This window comes from Zea mays, chromosome 1 (genome assembly GCF_902167145.1).
Source record: "Zea mays cultivar B73 chromosome 1, Zm-B73-REFERENCE-NAM-5.0, whole genome shotgun sequence".
NCBI lineage: Eukaryota > Viridiplantae > Streptophyta > Magnoliopsida > Poales > Poaceae > Zea > Zea mays.
The window spans coordinates 12063373-12082038 of NC_050096.1; the positions used below are offsets into that span (position 1 = coordinate 12063373).

The 18666-nt window shown below is 49.7% G+C and overlaps 2 protein-coding genes across 3 annotated transcripts; one reads left to right on the forward strand and one right to left on the reverse strand.

Annotated features, from left to right (window-relative positions):
* The first annotated feature begins 3119 nt into the window (after positions 1 to 3119).
* CNR13 (Cell number regulator 13) lies at positions 3120 to 8052 on the forward strand. Its single transcript, NM_001195207.1, is given in 8 exon segments — positions 3120 to 3436; positions 3569 to 4269; positions 4795 to 5243; positions 6102 to 6208; positions 6472 to 6543; positions 6772 to 6878; positions 7202 to 7295; positions 7773 to 8052. Coding segments are annotated over 7 exon segments (1287 nt in total). The 5' UTR covers positions 3120 to 3436; positions 3569 to 3861; the 3' UTR covers positions 7823 to 8052.
* A 239-nt stretch (positions 8053 to 8291) lies between these two features.
* LOC100216600 (uncharacterized) lies at positions 8292 to 14747 on the reverse strand. Of its 2 annotated transcripts, none has more exons than XM_008666607.4 (10): positions 14233 to 14747; positions 14056 to 14123; positions 13738 to 13964; positions 11237 to 11392; positions 10971 to 11154; positions 10573 to 10893; positions 10199 to 10486; positions 9794 to 10078; positions 8970 to 9077; positions 8292 to 8881 (listed from the first exon to the last, which is right to left on the reverse strand). In XM_008666607.4, exons 1-10 carry the CDS (start codon positions 14630 to 14632, stop codon positions 8660 to 8662), a joined length of 2259 nt encoding a protein of 752 aa, XP_008664829.1. In that variant the 5' UTR covers positions 14633 to 14747; the 3' UTR covers positions 8292 to 8659. The 2 variants fall into 2 exon arrangements, with proteins under 2 accessions (XP_008664829.1, XP_008664823.1); XM_008666601.4 differs by having other exon boundaries at positions 14056 to 14126.
* Between the last annotated feature and the right edge of the window lie 3919 nt (positions 14748 to 18666).

The window sequence follows — 18666 nt, forward strand, 5'->3', positions numbered from 1 at the left end:
CGGAACAAACCGCCTGACTCATATGACTTTCCAACAAAAGTACCAAACTTAGACAGGACCACTTTATTAGACTCAAACACTAATTTGAGACCCTGTCGACATAACAGCGACACTGAAATGAGGTTCCGGCTCATCGAGGGCACATAGAGTACGTCCTTCAGCACGAGCGTCTTTCCTGAAGTTAACTTCAGGTAGACTTGTCCAGTACCTCAAACTGCTGCCGGAACACCATTTCCCATCAAGACTGGTGCGCTGTTGAATCCCTGGAATGAACAGAACATGGATCGATCAGCACAAATATGAACAGTAGCACCGAAATCCATCCACCAGTCATCTGATGGACTTGCCATACAGGCCTGAAGTGCATACCCTGGGGTGGAGTTAACCACCACGTTCCCTTCTTTGCGCTGAGGTGGAGGACCTTTTCCCTTCCTAAGTTTGCACCTCCGAGCTGTATGCCCGGAGACACCACAAACGTAGCAGATAAAGTCCTCCTTTTTCTTCTTCATCTTTTTGGACTTAGGTTGGTTCATATTCTTCTGTGGAGAGTTCTTCTTCTTCTTCTGGAATTTTCTATCTCCACCCTTCTCAACAACGTGAGCCTGGAGTTGCTGGGATGGCTTGTTACTGGACCTTGCACGCTCTTCCACATTTATCGCAGCTGACAACTCAGTGAGAGTCATTTGCTTTTTCATGTGGCGGCGTGAAGTCACAAAGTCTCGCCAAGAAGGCGGGAGCTTTGCCAGTATTGCATTCACCTGAAAACTGTCTGGTAGGACGCAGCCATATTGGACCAAGTCCCTAACAAGGAGTTGAATCTCCTGTAGCTGCTCCATAACAGACCTTCCCTCAACCATTTTATAGTTGAGATAGTTTTCCGTTGTGAATGACTCATTGCCATTGTCAATTTCAGAGAAATCGTTCTCAAGTTCAGTCCATAGACCCTTAGCGGAGGTAAAACCAGAGTACACGTCAAATAAGCGGTTCGACAAGACGTTCAGCAGACGAGACAAGCATGCCTCATTGGCTTCGTCCCACTTGGCCTTCTCCGCTAGTGCGGCGGCCTTCGCTGCATCATCAGAATCATCTGATGCAGCCTGGGGAACAGCCGACGTCACTACCCAAAATAATTTTAGGTCAGTGAGCCACATGCGAGTCTTAATCTGCCAGCGCTTAAAGCTTGCGCCGTCGAACGCTTCAGGCTTAATGACATCAGAACTGGAGGCTATTATACGGTTTGGTTTTCTGGATTATTGTAATATTAGAGAAATAAGTGACATGTTTCCCTCATATTTAAATAAATTAAATATTCTAATTCCGAATAAAACAAGCATATAACTCAGACAAATGCCATATGTAATTATTGCAGCAATGAACAGTAGCAATTCTAGAACATGTAAACATGTAAAATAGCTACTCAGATCCATTTTATAATTAAACATGGCTTGCAGATGAAGAGGGCAGATTAAACTAATAAACATGATTGTTTATCTCAAAATATTGCTCTCAAAATAGCGGGTTGCTGCACTAAACAGCCCTCCAACGCTAAGTGGTGATCAAAGATCCTCGACTAACGTGACAGTCCTATCTTACCAAATCAGGGTTTTAGATCAAATATTATAAGCCTAGAAATCAAGCATGAATATCAAGATCAAAACAGTGTGCACAGGAATTAAGGAACAATAATGAACTTAAATAATCAGCCTGCACAATATAGTGAAAGAGATGACTAGGCACAAATAATATCAATGCTGAAAATTAACAACACACTAAAACCCAGACTGTCACGTTGTCTCACTACACCGCTATCATCATTGAGCTAATAAATCCGCCCACAAATTGTGCAATCACACCCAAGTAAATAATACTAGCAGATTGCACAAAATTACTCAATAAATAAATAGAGGCAACGGGTAACTCACAGCACGTAGATTGTCTACGTGGGAAGACTAGCTCAGCGAACACGAGGTTCTGTCCCAGAAAACCAATTCCGCCGCCCACGTCCGGACCTGCACGGCGGGAGGTTGACGGAGATACTAGAGCCGCTGCCGGAGTCGAGGGAGACGTCCTCGACACCAGCCCGAGAAGAGGAACACCGCTCAGCAGGGAGCCCAAGCACCAGGCCACGGTGGACAATAATCAGAACAGACCGAACACCACACAGGCGCACGGATCGAGCAACAGGGCACAAGAGAGCCACCAACGCAGCTCTACTCTCTTCCACTCCCAATCACCACTGGCAAGAATCACCACAAGAACACCAGGAACGAACAAATCGCGACTGTAACTGAGAGGGGAAGAAGAACAGAGAAACTTGCGTCTCTGCGAGCTGGCCTGAACAGGGGGCAAGACGCTATACTTATGGAGCCGGGCGAGCAGCAGGTGGTTGCAGAGGAGCAGCGGAGAAGCCGGCCGGCCGTGCGAGCAAGCCGTAGGATACGGCTGGGCGTTGAACGCCGCCGCCACCAGGCGCTCGACCTCATCCCTATCCGCTGAAACCGTCCTCACGACTCTCGTTCGCGTCCGTCGATTTTACACGGGCATAAGCATCCGATCCCTTAGCCTCTCAGCCGCTCGCTCAACGCGCATACGCGATGGGGATAGCCCAGCCGGCTGGGCTGCTCGGCAGCGGCCTGCCAGCGGCCCAGCTCGGCTGGCATTTTTCATTTTTTTTCAATCTGAAAATAAAAGAGAAAATCTCTCATAAATGAACAGCAGATTCAACTCAACCAATATTATACTACCTTCGTTCTAGAATATTTGTCGTCCGTTATTTTATTTTTTAACTAACCGATGATAAATAAAAAAGAATAAAGGGAGTATGATTTAATAGTTATGTACATAGTCAATAGAGAACTATTTGCAGAACTTTACCAATTTTATTTTGAATATTAACGGCCCAATATCTGAGGATCATCGGTATTATTTGTCTATGCGCTTTTTTATATAGAGTATGTGTGCATTCTGAGCCCCACCTGCCTGCCCCAGGGCCCCACCTGCCTGCCCACGAGCCACGGGTGACGTGACGACGAGCCGCAGCCGCTGGGGCGAGCACGGCACGGCACCCGCGCACACAGCACGAACCACGAAGACCCAGACCTGCGCGGCACGGACTCGGAGAAGGACACGGGGAACGCAACATGGCTGTGGTCATTGCCTCATTGGAGTGAACCGGTGGTGGGCAGTGCGGAGTGCCAGCCCAGCCAGCAGTAACCGCCGAAGCAACCGGTGAGGAGGGAGGGGAGGGGCTGGCCGCATCCACTCTCCCCTTCCACTTGCAGGCATTGCCTGTTCTCCACTCCAGTTCCCAGCTCCGCAGCTCGAGGACGGAACGGAGGGAGATAGGGCCAGGGGAAGGGACGGAGAGCCCCGTCTCCAATTCACAACACTGCCACGGCCGGAGCCGGAGGAGGAAGGCGCCAGCCGTAGTCCACAGGTAACGTAACCTCCGCAACTTTTACCCGGCATTTTGGGTGCCGTTTTTCACGCCGAAGATTGGTCGGCGGCTCGGCGCAAGCGAAGAGATCTGCAGTGTGTTCTTGGTTAATTTCTTCCCTCCCACTCTCAGGCAACGCAAGGGAATGCCACTGTTCTAGTCTCGCTCTCGCAGATCTGCTCCGCCGCGCCCTGTTCACCGGGAATTCTGGAGCTGAGGGCGCAGGTTCGAGCAGAAGCTCGGAGCATGGCCATGGCCGAGGGGGAGAAGCACCATGCCCGGTGCCGGTGGTAGGTAGGGCTCTCTGATATCGCAGGCCTTTCACGCGGCCCGGCCCAAAGGCTTCCCGTCCGTACCGTCGGCTAGCCGAGGACGGAAACCGAGATCGGGTGATTGCTTGACTCGGGAGCTGAGCCGAGGTCGCAATGGCGTCGTGGGACAACCTCGGAGAGCTCTCCAACATCGCGCAGCTCACGGGGCTGGACGCCGTCAAGCTCATTTCCCTCATCGTCAGGGCGGCGTCCACGGCGCGGCTGCACAAGCGCAACTGCCGCCGCTTCGCGCAGCACCTCAAGCTCATCGGCGGCCTGCTGGAGCAGCTCCGCGTGTCGGAGCTCAGGAAGTACCCGGAGACGCGGGAGCCGCTGGAGCAGCTCGAGGACGCGCTCCGCCGGGGCTACCTGCTCGTCAACTCCTGCCAGGACCGCTCCTACCTCTACCTCCTCGCCATGGGCTGGAACATCGTCTACCAGTTCCGCAAGGCGCAGAGCGAGATCGACAATTACCTCCGCCTCGTCCCGCTCATCACGCTCGTCGACAATGCCCGCATTCGGGTCGGTAATCGGCTTTCATCTCTCTCCCTTTTCTACCCAAGCTGTTTGTTTACATTCTTCTCACGCATTCGGGTAGGCTCCTAGACTGGATGTGGGCCTTGTAGGCTTTTTCAACCAGAAACACTGGAATTCTTATCTGATGGGGATATTCTGGTTTATGCGCACCATTCTTTGGTTCTACTAGAGTACTGGACTACTGGTATCGATCGGGGTGCCTAGAATATCTTCTATTCTTCTTTTGAGGTTCTAATAGTCACTAGGGGTGGTTTTTCTGCATGATCTGATTGGATTCTTGTTTTCTGTTAGTTGGCCATGAAGCTGGCACGACCAAGAATCTCTGATGTTTTTGGGTACTTCTTTATGCTGTCGTTTTCATTGTTCACGCACCTGCAAAGTGAACTTGTAGACAGTTGTAGGTTAAGTTGAATTCTGTATAGTGTTGCCAATTGTTTTGCTCCAGTGAAATACATTTTTTTTTCTTAACTATACCCTGTTTATCTTATTCTTCATCTTTTCTTTTCCTAGGATCGGCTTGAGTATATTGAGAGGGACCAATGTGAATATTCCTTTGACGAGGAAGACAAGAAAGTGCAAGATGCTCTTTTGAATCCTGACCCTTGCTCGAATCCTACAATTGTGCTCAAGAAGACTCTCTCATGTTCCTATCCAAACTTGCCTTTCAATGAGGCCCTCCGAAAGGAAAGTGAGAAGCTTCAGGTTGAACTTCAAAGGTCACAGAGCAACATGGATCTGGGTTCGTGTGAGGTTATCCAACACCTGCTTGGAGTAACCAAAACTGTGGAATCTACAATTCCAGAGAAAGAAACAAATGTTAAAGCTCCAGAAAAGAAGGGTTCAAACTACAGTGAATCCAAAGGAGAGACTGCAAAATCGTTTGATGATGATGACGACTATCCTAAGAAGCAAAACGATGACTATCCTAAGAAGCAAAAGGAAACCTGCAGCACACAACGGTCAGTAAACTAGCTTTGTTAGTTCTGATGATCCTTTCTTTATGACAGCGGCGGAGCGCCCGGTATGGCGTGATATGGCTCACGCCATACCTTGGCCCGCATGTCTTCTTCTTCGATATACTCCAACTTGCAGCCTTGTCGAGTCATCCGTAAACCATAATCCTGCAGCCTACTTGTCGGTCGGCGTTCCAGCTCCCCTCTCTAGCTTTGTTTCGCAGCTTGCTTCTCTGCTCGCAAGTCATCCCCTCTGGCACAGCACTTCACCCTCTCCAGTCTCCAGGAGTCCAGGTCCACGGCCCTCCTCAGGCCACCGGTGTGCGTCATTGCGTCGTACGGTCACCGGTCTTGGGCCACGGCCGTCCTCGGTGTCCTCATGCTCGCGTCGTTGAGGCAACCCTCCTGGCTCCCCCTTCTCCATCAGACAAAAAATACAGTGCGCGTGCGGCAATGTCCAGCCCTCCATTTTCCTCCGGCCATACCTCGTTTCTTGGTTGCGCTCCGCCACTGCTTTATGATATGTTATTGTCGTGGAAGATGGTGCACATGACCATTTTCCCCTCGGGATTAACATCAATCTGATATATGAATTGGTGTGGGTTGCGACTTGCGAGTGTATGAGATCTGACTCCTGTGCATCATCAGAACTATGACTGATCATTGCCTTGATGTAATTCTGGTACGCAATAATAAACATGAATCCTGTGCATATCTTTTTATTAAAAAAGATGAAAGAGAAATTAGATTATCGTTGACAAATGGAAGTAAAATGGGAAAGAACAGTTCACTCTGTGCACACCACGCAGCTGCTAATACGTACATAAAACATCTAGTAGTTCTGATGATGTATGTCCGATGCAGATGCTCTTCACAAGTTCCATATGGTCATGATCTTGTCTCAAGTAGAGGATCGTACAGCGATGAATGGCATGCAGATTTACTTGGCTGCTGTTCAGAACCGGCTTTGTGTACGTCTATTAACCTTATCTTTGAACTACAGAAATTTGATTAATATAAATTTCATTTGCTCTGTTTAGTATAAAGTTTCAATAATTTTACTGTCGCATTTTACATGCTTTTTTGAATTTTGAGGACAGTTTTTCAGCTTTGTGTCTAGCTTGATTTTGGTTTTCCTTTGTACTGTTGCCAGTTTATAATTGGTCAACCCAGGCATGGGGATTTTACTAACATGATTTTGTTTCCGTTGCATGTGTTTGCTATGATAACATAGGTTTGAAGACCTTGTTCTTCCCCTGTGGAACCTTCTCGAGAATTGCTTCAATCGCCAAGGACAGGCCAATGTGTAAGAATCTGAGCAGTGAAAATAGTCATCACCTTAACTATGCCAAGTTTTTCTTGTATAGTAAACTAGTAATCTGTTAGTTACTTAATTTCAACCATGTGGCATTCCATCTTGAGTCCAAAATTTTCATTAAAGCAAAGTAAAACCATACATCCTTTCAAGTAGAATGCTGTCACAACTTTTGTGAGCTAAAGCCTTCTTTGCACGGTATCTCTGTGTTGTTTTCAGCTTCTGGGGAGGCTTGCAATGATATTATGGCGTACTCCCTAATATTGTCCTGCTGCTGTTATACATGCTGTGTAAGGAGAAAGCTTCGTCAAAAGTTGGACATTGCGGTAAATATTTCAGAATAATGTTACTAGTTGGTTTTAAGTAGAAATGCTCATTTCTGAACTTGGCGCTGAACTGGCTCTGGGATTGACCATACCATATGCACGTGACTGATTAATTGCTAAAACCAGAATATCCAGAAAAAAACAGCTTTTGGTTATTTTGATGAAATTAACTTATACAGCATGTCCATTTTACCCATTACTATTGAAAGAGGTGTGGCAAGAGATTGTGTACATTGGTGACTCGACAATAGCCTTCTTTAGATACTAGCAAACTTATTGAAGCCTTCAGTACCTGAAGTTCTGATGGTCGTGCTTCTGAACAGGGAGGCTGCTGTGACGACTTCCTTTCACATCTGCTGTGTTGTTGCTGCGCGCTTGTTCAAGAATGGCGGGAAGTTGAGATTCGCGGAGCTTATAGTGAGTTTCCTACTTGAATGCTTCTAGTAAACCATGGATTAAATTAGGGCTGGGTTATTCAGTTCCGGAAACAGAAGGGCTAGCTGCCTCCCTGATAATAATAAATTTAAAACATTGTAGTAGAGCGCCTTGTATCTTCCACGAGTACTTAGCGTGGTGGTAGGTCCTCTGGTTCGGAGGCTCTAGTTTGGAAGAAAGGGAAGCCAAACCCAAGAAGGGGAAACCTCTCATAAATAAATGACACCTCTAGACATTGCTCACTTTAGAAAAAAGTCAGTGGCTAAAGGAATTTGAGTTTCCAAACTAGCCCTTAGTGCTATACCTCGTGGAGGTCACCCCAAGGAGTCGAGTTTTATTCTCAACATCGATTCAGTAATATTAACTTCCTTGTGACTCCCCAGGGGTCATGTTTTTTTAAGCACCGTCTTTCGACATCGATTCAGTAATACTAGTTTCCGTGTGCCTCATTTCGTGCAGGCGAAAAGACGAAGGTCACACCACCAGCATGCCAGTATATGGAGCACTGAACAGCTGTATGCCCGTACGGGTAGACCCGAACTTCTGTAAAGATATTAACAGAATATCTGATATCGTACTGCAAGAGCAGTGGTACTACACTGCTCCTGTGTAGTGTTTATTCTTACTGTCTATTGTTCGTCCTGGTCCTGGAACTTGCATGTATATGTTGGGGCATAGCACCAGAGTATGTACTCTGTAAAAACACATCAGTTACAGGCTGGTAGAGCCTAACATCGCTTAACACCGTCAGTTATTGGCAAAAAAGTTCTTTGTGCGTGTGCGTGTTTACCTTAATAGCAGTTAAAAAAAAGAAGAGCTTTAGTCACAGATTGGAAAGATCGATGGAGCCCAGAATTTTAGAACATATGAACATTGCAGAAATGGGACCGTATAAGGGTGATGTAGATGAATCAAACACTGATCATACCTTCCCTCTGACCTATGGGACATCAGGCCTTCATCCTGTGCTTCTGTCCATCGCGAAGAACTCGTATAATGTCATTGATGAAATGTACGCGTTCTTGGGAGTATGAACAGAATTTGTCCTAGAGCTACCCATCCTAAGAATATGCCGGCAATCTAAACTCACGCTTATACTCAATCACTTTAACCACGCAATCGTTGTGAAGGAAAAATTACAGCACAGCTTGTCTCTGGTACACTCGCTACAGATCCTTGTTCTTCAGTGTTGGTACTTGCTCAGAACTTAGTTGAAAAAGACAGAAAAGTTAAAAAAAAAGACTTCCATCTTTTCACAGCGCAATATAGCACAAACTTCCCTACACACCCAATGACCCAACCCGCTCCACGAGCTCAGGCTTCAGTCACTGCGGTGAAGGGATGCGCTAGCTGCCCAGGGCCTTCGCCCTTCTCAGGGACAGGTAGGCCAGCACCCGGTACCCGATGACCATGGCGACGAGAGCTGCCACCTCGGTGCCACCGCTGTCCATGTGCCTCGTGGTGGTCAGGATGTCCGGCACGGGGTCGTACTGCACCTTCAGCAGGAGCCTGTACGTGTGGTAGTTGAAGGACAGGTAGCGCAGCCAGGAGATGAATGGTGGAACGCTCTGCAGACCATCAGAGTAGAATGAGGACAACGCACAAGAACAGAAATATTTTTAGCGGTCCAAGCCACAGACGTTTCCGCGTGCTAACCTTTACAAAGAAGCCTCCTGCTAGCATGAATGTCATGACTGTAACTGAAGCTAGAGTTGTCGCCTTCTTGATGTCCAACAGAGTAGCTCCAATTGCCAATCCGAGTCCCTGCACATCACATTTGGTTGAAATTCTAATAGTTATCAATATCTTTTTTTTTCAGTGAATCCTAACATTAACAAATGAGTTCGGTTAACATCCTAACAGTAATCACTGTAGAACGTCCTCACGCTCAGTTTCCGTCTCTCATTCATCTCTTTTCCTTTCCAACCCACAACTAAGGGCCTCAAAATGGTTTAAATCCAGTTTTGAACAATCTTATGCGTGAAATCAAATGACTAATCTAACAATGTTGAGTTCCGCGTCGAAGCTCTTCTGCAAGCTAACCGTTTTTCTGAAGAGAAATCAACTCTTTTCTCCTCGCTTGTGAATTCCTATAGATAGCGGATAGTTCTTTTCCCTGTGCTTTAGTTAGTTTCCTTCTGTTTTATGTCTTGGGAGCGACTGCTATTGCTCTTTGTCCGTTTTCTTCTTTATATTAATAAATATCTACCACAGCAGGGGCTTCCCTGCTGTACATTTTCAAAAAAAAAATGTTGAGTTGTTAACTACCTACATGGCACAAATTTGAGGTTGATCACGTGTTCTTGAGTTCACTTATAACCAAGTCACACTGTAAGTCTGTAATTAGTTAACCGCCACTTTCTTTTAGAAAATTAAACATGCGAGCATCATGTTACTCATCCTGGTTTCTCCTTTTTACAAAGGGCAAAACAAGATATTGGAATAGTATTGCACAAGGAGCCTAGCTCTGGATTTAGTACCTGAGCAGCAATTATGCTGAGAAAGACGGTCAACATGCTGAGAAAGAAATGTGTGGCAGTTGCTTTGAGGCCTGCCATGAAGTACACGATCACCATGAATATGATTGGGAGGAAAAGGTCAAGTGGTAGATCACTCGTCGTCCTGGCCAAGAAGTATGCACTGAGCTTGTACATGTCGACTGCGCGCTCTTTGTTCAGCATTGCCCTCTCTTGAGGGAATGTAAAGATTGCAGTAAACACTGGAAAGAAGCCCCAAAACACAGCGATGAAAAACAGCAGGCCAGCCTGCACACACAAAAACAAAATGGCATTGTTTACACTGAGATGTATTGAGTAGTCACATGGTAGTTAGTGCAACCTGAACTTATTCACTGGAATGAAAAAAAGATGGTTGTGTGTGTATACCTGATCCTCTAGACCTTTTAGTGTGCTGGGATCAGAGTGCCACCACAGTAAACCTAAGATAACCGATGTAGCTATGACCTGGGTGATTCTCATCCAACTCAGGTAATCATGTCGTCGTTCCTTGATCCCTCTACAAAAGAGGATGGAATATTGCTGCCACCAGGATGTGCCCCACTCTCGCTTCGATGATGTTATAGTTGCCTTCAGATCATCACTGATAGGCAGTGGTGCTAGAAGCTTCTTCTTCTCCTTAAAAGCCACTCGAGTCTCATAGGCATCTACCAAATACTGCAGAACATCATAAATAAATTATTCAATACAGTTAAAAACCAATCCATACATCATATCATGAGCCCAATGATTTCATGCTTCACCTCATGAACATCTTGTGCTGATGGCCTGTAGTCAATCTTGGAATTATTGTTCTCCAAATTGTGATTTTCCATATGCACCTTGTCATCTAATTCTGAAGGGACTGAGACATCGGTAGTGTTGCCATTGGCGAGATCCAGTAGAAACTCTGCAGGGTTCATTGCAATAAGTGGGGCGCATCCAATGGACTGGAAGTATGGCATGGCTTCAGATGCCTTCCCAAAGTATAGCAAACTTCCTTTGCCCAGGAGAATAAGCTTGTCAAACTTATGAAACAGCCTGCTAGATGGTTGGTGAATTGTGGTGATTACCGTCTTCCCATCCTGCAGACATGAACTAAATTAAATATGAACTGAACTGATGACGTCTTATTTTACGTCTCTTGTTAATTCCACATCACCTCAGCTATGTCATGGAGAAGCTGAACGATCCTTAGAGCTGTAGTTGAATCCAGCCCAGATGTTGGCTCATCCAGAAACAGTAAAGATGGATTGATTAAAATCTCATTTCCAATGCAAACTCTTTTCCTTTCACCCCCTGAAACCCCACGTACAAACGATCCTCCAATCATTGTGTCCTGGCACCTTTGAATGCACAAAATTAAGCTGCCTTGTCACAACAGTAAAGATGCAAAAACACGGACAAAATATAAGATGTGTGGTCTACCTTTCAAGGCCAAGCTCATGTATGATGTCCATCGCTCGCTCTTTCTTTTGTTGCTGTGTCATTGTTCTTGGGAGACGGAGTAGTGCCGCGTAAGTCAATGTCTCCTTCACAGTAAGATGGGCAAAGAGAACATCATCTTGAGTCACAAATCCTATCCTGCAAGCAAATATGAGTTCAACTATATGTCAACACGCGTACTCACAAGTTACAACCTGTGAATCAACAGTTATCATACTGCAAGACACCACGGAAGATAGCACAATACAGCCCTGGAGCAAAAAAAAAAACATTACTAAAGGAGAGATTGTCTATGTGTTGCCACAAACTTCCAGGTTCATTCCCTTTTGGAGAAAAGAAACTTGACACATCCATTGACTCTCTCAATGCCTCAACTTGAACACCCTACAGAGAACATAAAAGGCCCCAAAATTGTTTCATGTCATTTATCAATATAACACATTACCCTCTCATCTTGTCTCAACATTTTTGAAGACGCCGCGAGGCTTCCTTCGGAGAATTGTACATGCCACCTGATAATTATGAGATGTTACATCTCGCGTCCCAAATTGCAAATTACGTGCTGGTTTTACCTTATTAATTTGTCCAACCAGAAGTTGCAAAAATAAACTATGCTGGTTTTACCTTATTAATTTGTCCAACCAGAAGTTGCAAAAATAAACTATGGAGTAGTTAACAATTAGTGGATCTACTAAAATGATGTCCTTTCTTGGTGTCTCCCCAAGCAAGGACCCTGCTGAAGAGTGAAGACTAGTAAATCAGGGCCTTATCAACAGCTACAGCTAGAACGACTCGACTGGACAGAAGTAGACAGGGAGGCAGCCCTTGACCGGTTGACGCCTTGTAACCAGTGACAAGGCTCACGAGGAGCATCATGATCTGTAGGAATGATGGTTCCGAGAATCAGACTTTTCAGCGACGTTGACATCTGAACACAAAGACTTACGTTTTAACAGGCGCGAGGGCTCAGCCTCTAACCAGAGCCGGCTACGGAGATCTGTCGAACAGGTTGCAGGCACGCGGCCACGCGAGGATTGGCAACGTTCAACACGCTGCTCTGGTAATCAGGAGAACACTGATTAGTGGCTCTTACTCATTGGATCTGCGAAGAATCAACCCTGGGTGTCAACCGCTGAATCCATGATCCATGAAGGAGCGCTGATAGGTTGGACGTTGCGATCGGGCCACTGACGGACCCACCCATCATACAGATGGTGATGGGCAATGGCGACAGGCGAGTGGCAGCCCAAACATAAGACTGAGAGCACCGTAACATTGGTAGCCGCCGGAGGATCGCACAATTCTACGGACAAGTGGACGATTCATTCGGCGGAAGCTGTCTGCGATTCTGGAGGAGGCAAGGCCGCAAGGGGGAGGGGTCGCTGCCTCAGTGCCTCAGGTGGCTGTGAGAGGCGTGGCGCCATGCCGACGAGCGACGAAGGGAAGTGGCTGACTGCAGGAGTCATCCATTCATCCGGTCCGAGCGTTCGGACGGACCGGACGGAGGCATGCGCCGCGCGGTGGCCGTAGGCAGCTGGCACTTTGGCAGGTATCGGTGCTTTTTTTGTTAGGACTTGGGACGAACGCTGTTGTGTTTTTCCAGTGTTTGTGTTTGTGTTTTTTTCTTATTTGTTTATTTATTTTGTTTTGTTTTCTTTTTTCCTTTTGTTTTTATTGTTTTCATTCATATGTTACATAAAATACATGATGTTCGCGTATACATCTGATTATATTTAATTTTTTCCCATCCTTATTTAAGTTACCCAATATTTTTTCTATACATTTGCCATTTTTATTAATGTTTTATGCCTATTTTTTATTATTTGTTATATTATTCACGTTAGTAATTTTATTTCTTACTATAGCCCATGAACAGCAGACCCGTGTAAGCGTCTTGGGCCGTAAAACAAGAACTCACACCATAGCCCAGTATACCAAAGTTTTGGCCCAGTCCTTCTGCTGGGCCAGAGCTCAGAGGACTAGAAGGCGAAAACGTCAAGGGAAACCACTGTCAGGTCAATTTCACTGGTCACTGGACACGCAACACAGCGTCACAGCGATGACAGACTCGTGACTTTCACGAGTTGTTCACTCACAGTGAAAGTTGCATGAACAGTGAACTCAGGACAGCGAAGCCATGCATGAACAGAACAAGCAGGATAACCGTGAACAGCATGGCTATCTAGCTAGATAAGCTAATGCTTTTAACAGGTGCTAGCCTGCTAGGTACATAGCGAAGCACAGCCGCACATGCAGACGCGTGCATGCATGATGCATGGTGTCCACCTGGACACACCTCATCGGCGGCCGATGGACCCACTCAACTTACCGAAAGCTACTGACCACACAATTAAAAACAATATAAATATACTCTGTGCCCCAGAGAATTAATTGACCAATTAATGCGCCCGGCGAGAAATCAACCGGAGTCATACGTACGTGTCATGGAGGACACGGCATGCAGGTCGGTATAGCTAGGTTACCTGCGCTTGAGGGACTTGCTGAAGGGCTCGTCGTTGTAGGAGATGCAGCCGTCGACGGCGCCGCCGGCGGCGGCCCTCCCGCCCAGGATGCTCAGCAGCGTCGTCTTGCCGCTGCCGGACGGGCCCATCAGCGCCAGCACCTCGCCGGGGGACGCCGACCCGGATATCCCTCCCAGTATCTCCCGCGGCGAGCCCTTCCCCGCCACCCTGTACTTCACCTCCGCAAACTGCCACGCACGCCGCCGCTTAGATACGAAGCTTTTCCGCTGCGCGACGTGCATGCATGCATGGCGGTGTGTGCTTTCGATCGTTTTTTACCTTGAGGTATATCGGCAGGGTCGGCTCGGTCACCAGTTTCTTGCGCCGTGTGCCGGCTTCGATGTCCACTGCTGCGGCCGCGCAGGACGTATATATATGCACGCATATGCAACCGTCGTTAGAGCTGGCTAGCTAGCTAGCTATGTTCTCGGATGGACTGGCGCGTACTATACGTACGGTTCTCGTCGTCGCTGAATGAAGGCGGGTCGGCGGAGCACATGTGCTGGAGCGGCGGGGTGAAGCCGGTGAAGGTGAAGGAGAAGCCGAGGCTGGCGCTGGAGGCGCGGCTGAGCGCGGCGCCGCTGCTGACGAGGTCCTCCACGTCCAGCTTCAGCTGCGCGCTCCGGGACTTGCGGATGTGGCTGTTGTTGTTGCCGCCGCCGACCGACGCGGAGCGCCGCTTCCTCCCGAACCCGGCGGGCTTGGCCGCGTCCGCCGCCGTGCCCAGCACCGTCTCCGCCGACGCCGTCCGGCTCAGCGACAGCGACGGCGCCAGGTGGTCCGACTTGGCCCGCCCGACCCCTCCGCCGCCGCGCGCCGCGTCCATCACCGCCGGCTTCTCCATTGTCGACTCCATCGTCACCTCGCCTACCTAGCTGGCTGGAGACGTGCTCGCGCGCGCACGGCTACATACAGCTAAAGGAAAACTGTAGCTGTTACACGGGCGGGCGATATATACGTCTGCCAGCGACGGACGGACCCGCCGCGCGCGAGCGACTCGGTAGGCAGGCAGGCAGGCAGAGCGAGCGAGATTGAGGCGAGCTCTGGCGCGGCGCGCGGGGCGATGGCGAGAGCGACGTCGGAGGCGACGGAGGGGCAGGGGCTCGCCAGCGCGGCGCGAGGGCGACGGGTGACCCTCGGCCCGCGCATTGATGGCGCGGGAAAGTGGTGGTGTGGCCGGCTGGCCGCGCCCGCACGGGCTTGCACCCTCCACACACGCCGGTCTCACGACGACGTATCGCGCAGGGCACTGCACCTGCACCTGAGCTGTGGGCCGGGTGCCGCCGTGCGCTGCATCGCCTGCCTCCACCATCCAGCCACCTGGCGGATCCCTGGCTTCTATTCCTCAATCGCCTCCCGTTCCATGCCCTCGGCCCCTCGCTCCCTGCACCGTCTCCATGACTCGTCCTCTCGCCTGCCGGCATCCTCATCTTGGACCTGGATACATATTTCCATGTTTTTTTCGTTTGGCTGACATATTATATTGGCTTCGTACGGTTATTAGTTATTAATTATGTCGTTGCGGTGTCGAATTCAAATTTGAAATAGTGAAGGAACGCGAGAATTTATTGAGAGTCAAGAAAACGGAATGATACAAGCAAAACCTTTAAAAAACTAGTATTACGTATAATACAATTTCACATCAATGTACAATACAAGTTTAAGAAAGAAAACTATATAAATAAAATAAGTAAACATACCACTAGTTGTCGATTGAATCGAAACTGTGCGTGCCTTAAAAAATGTTGATCTCTTCGATGGGCGGAAGCGCCGGAAAAGGGACGGGTTACGAGACACCTCTGACGAAGAGCCATGTCTTGTTGGTTCGCTAAGCTCATCGTTCGTCGGGATGTATCATCGTATTGTCACGACGAGTGAAATCAGGCTTACCAGCCTGCGTCAGCATCATGACGATAACCAATAGGGGCAAGGGCAGCAGGGTCGGGCAGCATTGTGCGTGGTAAGGCCATCTTCAGCACAGTAGTAGAAAAAGACTTAAAACCTGCGGTGTGGTATATTTTTACAGGTGTATTCAGTTATCAACTGTATTTGCTATTTTTAGTGTCGGTTCCTTAAGAAAATTGTCACTATAAATCATATTTCTAGTTTTCTACATGAGGTTTTTTTAAAAAAATTGCATGTAGAAATGGATTTCTAGTGGCAGTTTTTTAAGTAACTGCATGTAAAAATCGATTTCTAATGACGGTTTTCTTAAGGAATCACACTAGAAATCATATTTATCCTTATTTTTTCGAGTTTTCCAAACGACCTTGACGATGAAACCACCAAAATAAAAAGTTGTAGATCTCTAAAAGTTATGAAACTTTGTGGTTGACAACTTTTTTATTTGAACTCATTTCAGTTCTCAAAAATTGCATCTAGATTTGTCAAATTTAAAATTCAAATTTTGCAAATGACATCGAATGAAAAAGTGTCAAAATAAAAGTTGTAGAACTTTAAAAGTTATTCAACTTTGTAGTTGACTACCTTTTATTTGAATTCGTTTATGGTGTCAAACAAGTAATTTACACTCAGTTGATTATAATATGTGGACAACAAAACTATAAATTTGTCGGGGACCATAATTAGGGATACCCTCATGACTCCTAATTCTCAGCTGGTAACCCCCATCAGCATAAAGCTGCAAAGGCCTGATGAGTGCGACTAAGTCAGGGATCAGTCCATTCGAGCGACTCGATCACGCCTCGCCCGAGCCTAGCCTCGGACAAGGGCAGCCGACCCCGGAGGATTTTCGTCTCGCCCGAGGTCCCCCTCCAACGGCGAACATATTTCCGGCTCGCCCGAGGCCCTGCCTTCGCTAAGAAGCAACCCTGACTAAATCGCCGCACCGACCGACCAAGTCGCAGGAGCATTTAATGCAAAGGTGGCCTGACACCTTTATCCTGACGCGCGCCCCCCGGCAGAGCCGAAGTGACTGCCGTCACTTCGCCGCTCCACTGACCGGCCTGACAGAAGGACAGCACCGCCTGCGCCACTCCGACTGCGGTGCCATTTGACAGAGTGAGGCTGACAGGCAGTCAGGCCCCGCCGGAGGCACCATAGGAAGCTCCGCTTCGCCCGACAAAGGGCTCGGACTCGGGCTCAGTCCCGGAAGACGGCGAACTCCACTCCGCCCGACCCAGGGCTCGGACTCGGGCTAAGTCCCGGAAGACGGCGAACTCCGCTCCGCCCGACCCAGGGCTCGGACTCGGGCTAAGTCCCGGAAGACGGCGAACTCCGCTCCGCCCGACACAGGGCTCGGACTCGGGCTAAGTCCCAGAAGACGACGAACTCCGCTTCGCCCGACCCCAGGGCTCGGACTCCACCCTGGCCTCAGCAGACGGCGAACTCCGCTCCGCCCGACCCAGGGCTCGGACTCGGGCTAAGTCCCGGAAGACGGCGAACTCCGCTCCGCCCGACCCAGGGCTCGGACTCGGGCTAAGTCCCAGAAGACGACGAACTCCGCTTCGCCCGACCCCAGGGCTCGGACTCCGCCCTGGCCTCAGCAGACGGCGAACTCCGCTCCGCCCGACCCAGGGCTCGGACTCGGGCTAAGTCCCAGAAGACGACGAACTCCGCTTCGCCCGACCCCAGGGCTCGGACTCCGCCCTGGCCTCAGCCGACGACCTCCGCCTCGCCCGACCCAGGGGCTCGGACTCGGCCTCGGCCACGGAAGACAGACTCGACCTCGGCTTCGGAGGAGCCTCCGCATCGCCCAACCTAGGGCGCAGGCCAGCCACGTCAACAGGAGGCGCCATCATCACCCTACCCCGAGCTAACTTAGGCCGCAGGGAACCAGACCGACGTCCCATCTGGCTAGCTCCGCCAGATAGGCAATGATGGCGCCCCGCATGCTCTGTGACGACGGCGGCTCTCAGCCCCCTTACGGAAGCAAGAGGACGTCAGCAAGGACCCAACCGCTCCGACAGCTATCCCTCCGCCAGGCTCCATCGCTCCTCCGACGGCCACGACATCACACCAGCTGGGTGCCAAGATCTCTCCGGCTGCCACGACGGCATGTACTTATGGCGCTAGCTCTCCCCCGCTAGACACGTAGCACTCTGCTACACCCCCCATTGTACACCTGGATCCTCTCCTTACGCCTATAAAAGGAAGGACCAGGGCCCTCTTAAAAAAGGTTGGTCGCGCGGGGACGAGGACGAGAACAGGCGCTCGCTTGGGGCCGCTCGCTCCCTCTCCCGCGTGGACGCTTGTAACCCCCTACTGCAAGCGCACCCGACCTGGGCGCGGGACAAACACGAAGGCCGCGGGATTCCCACCTCTCTCACGCCGGTCTCTGGCCGCCTCGCTCTCCCCCCTTCGCGCTCGCCCTCGCGCTCGACCCATCTGGGCTGGGGCACGTGGCGACACTCACTCGTCGGCCCAGGGACCCCCCGGTCTCGAAACGCCGACAGTTGGCGCGCCAGGTAGGGGCCTGCTGCGTGTTGACGAACAGCTTCCCGTCAAGCTCCAGATGGGCAGTCTCCAACAACCTCTCCAACCCGGGACGGTGCTCCGTTTCGGGAGTCTTGAGTTCATGTCCCTCGACGGCGGCTACGACATGATACTCCTTCCACCGCCGCACGACGACAACGACAATGGTAGCCGACAACCCGCCCGCCGGCGGCGGAATCGACGACGTCTTCCCCGCGTGGTGGAAGAACAACCTTCGAGCTCATCCTGCCCTTTCCCCCGCCGACGGAGGGGAAGGCAGGGCGACCAAGGCCAAGCAGGAGGCAACGCCTCGTCGACTGTCGAGCGAGTCGACAGTCCCGGCAACCCAACAAGGGGCGCACCGGGTATCGACTTCACGCTTGAGACAAAGACGAGCGTCGTCTCCCCGCGACACGCCAATCCCGAGCAAGCGGACGACGCCAGCGCGCTCGCGGA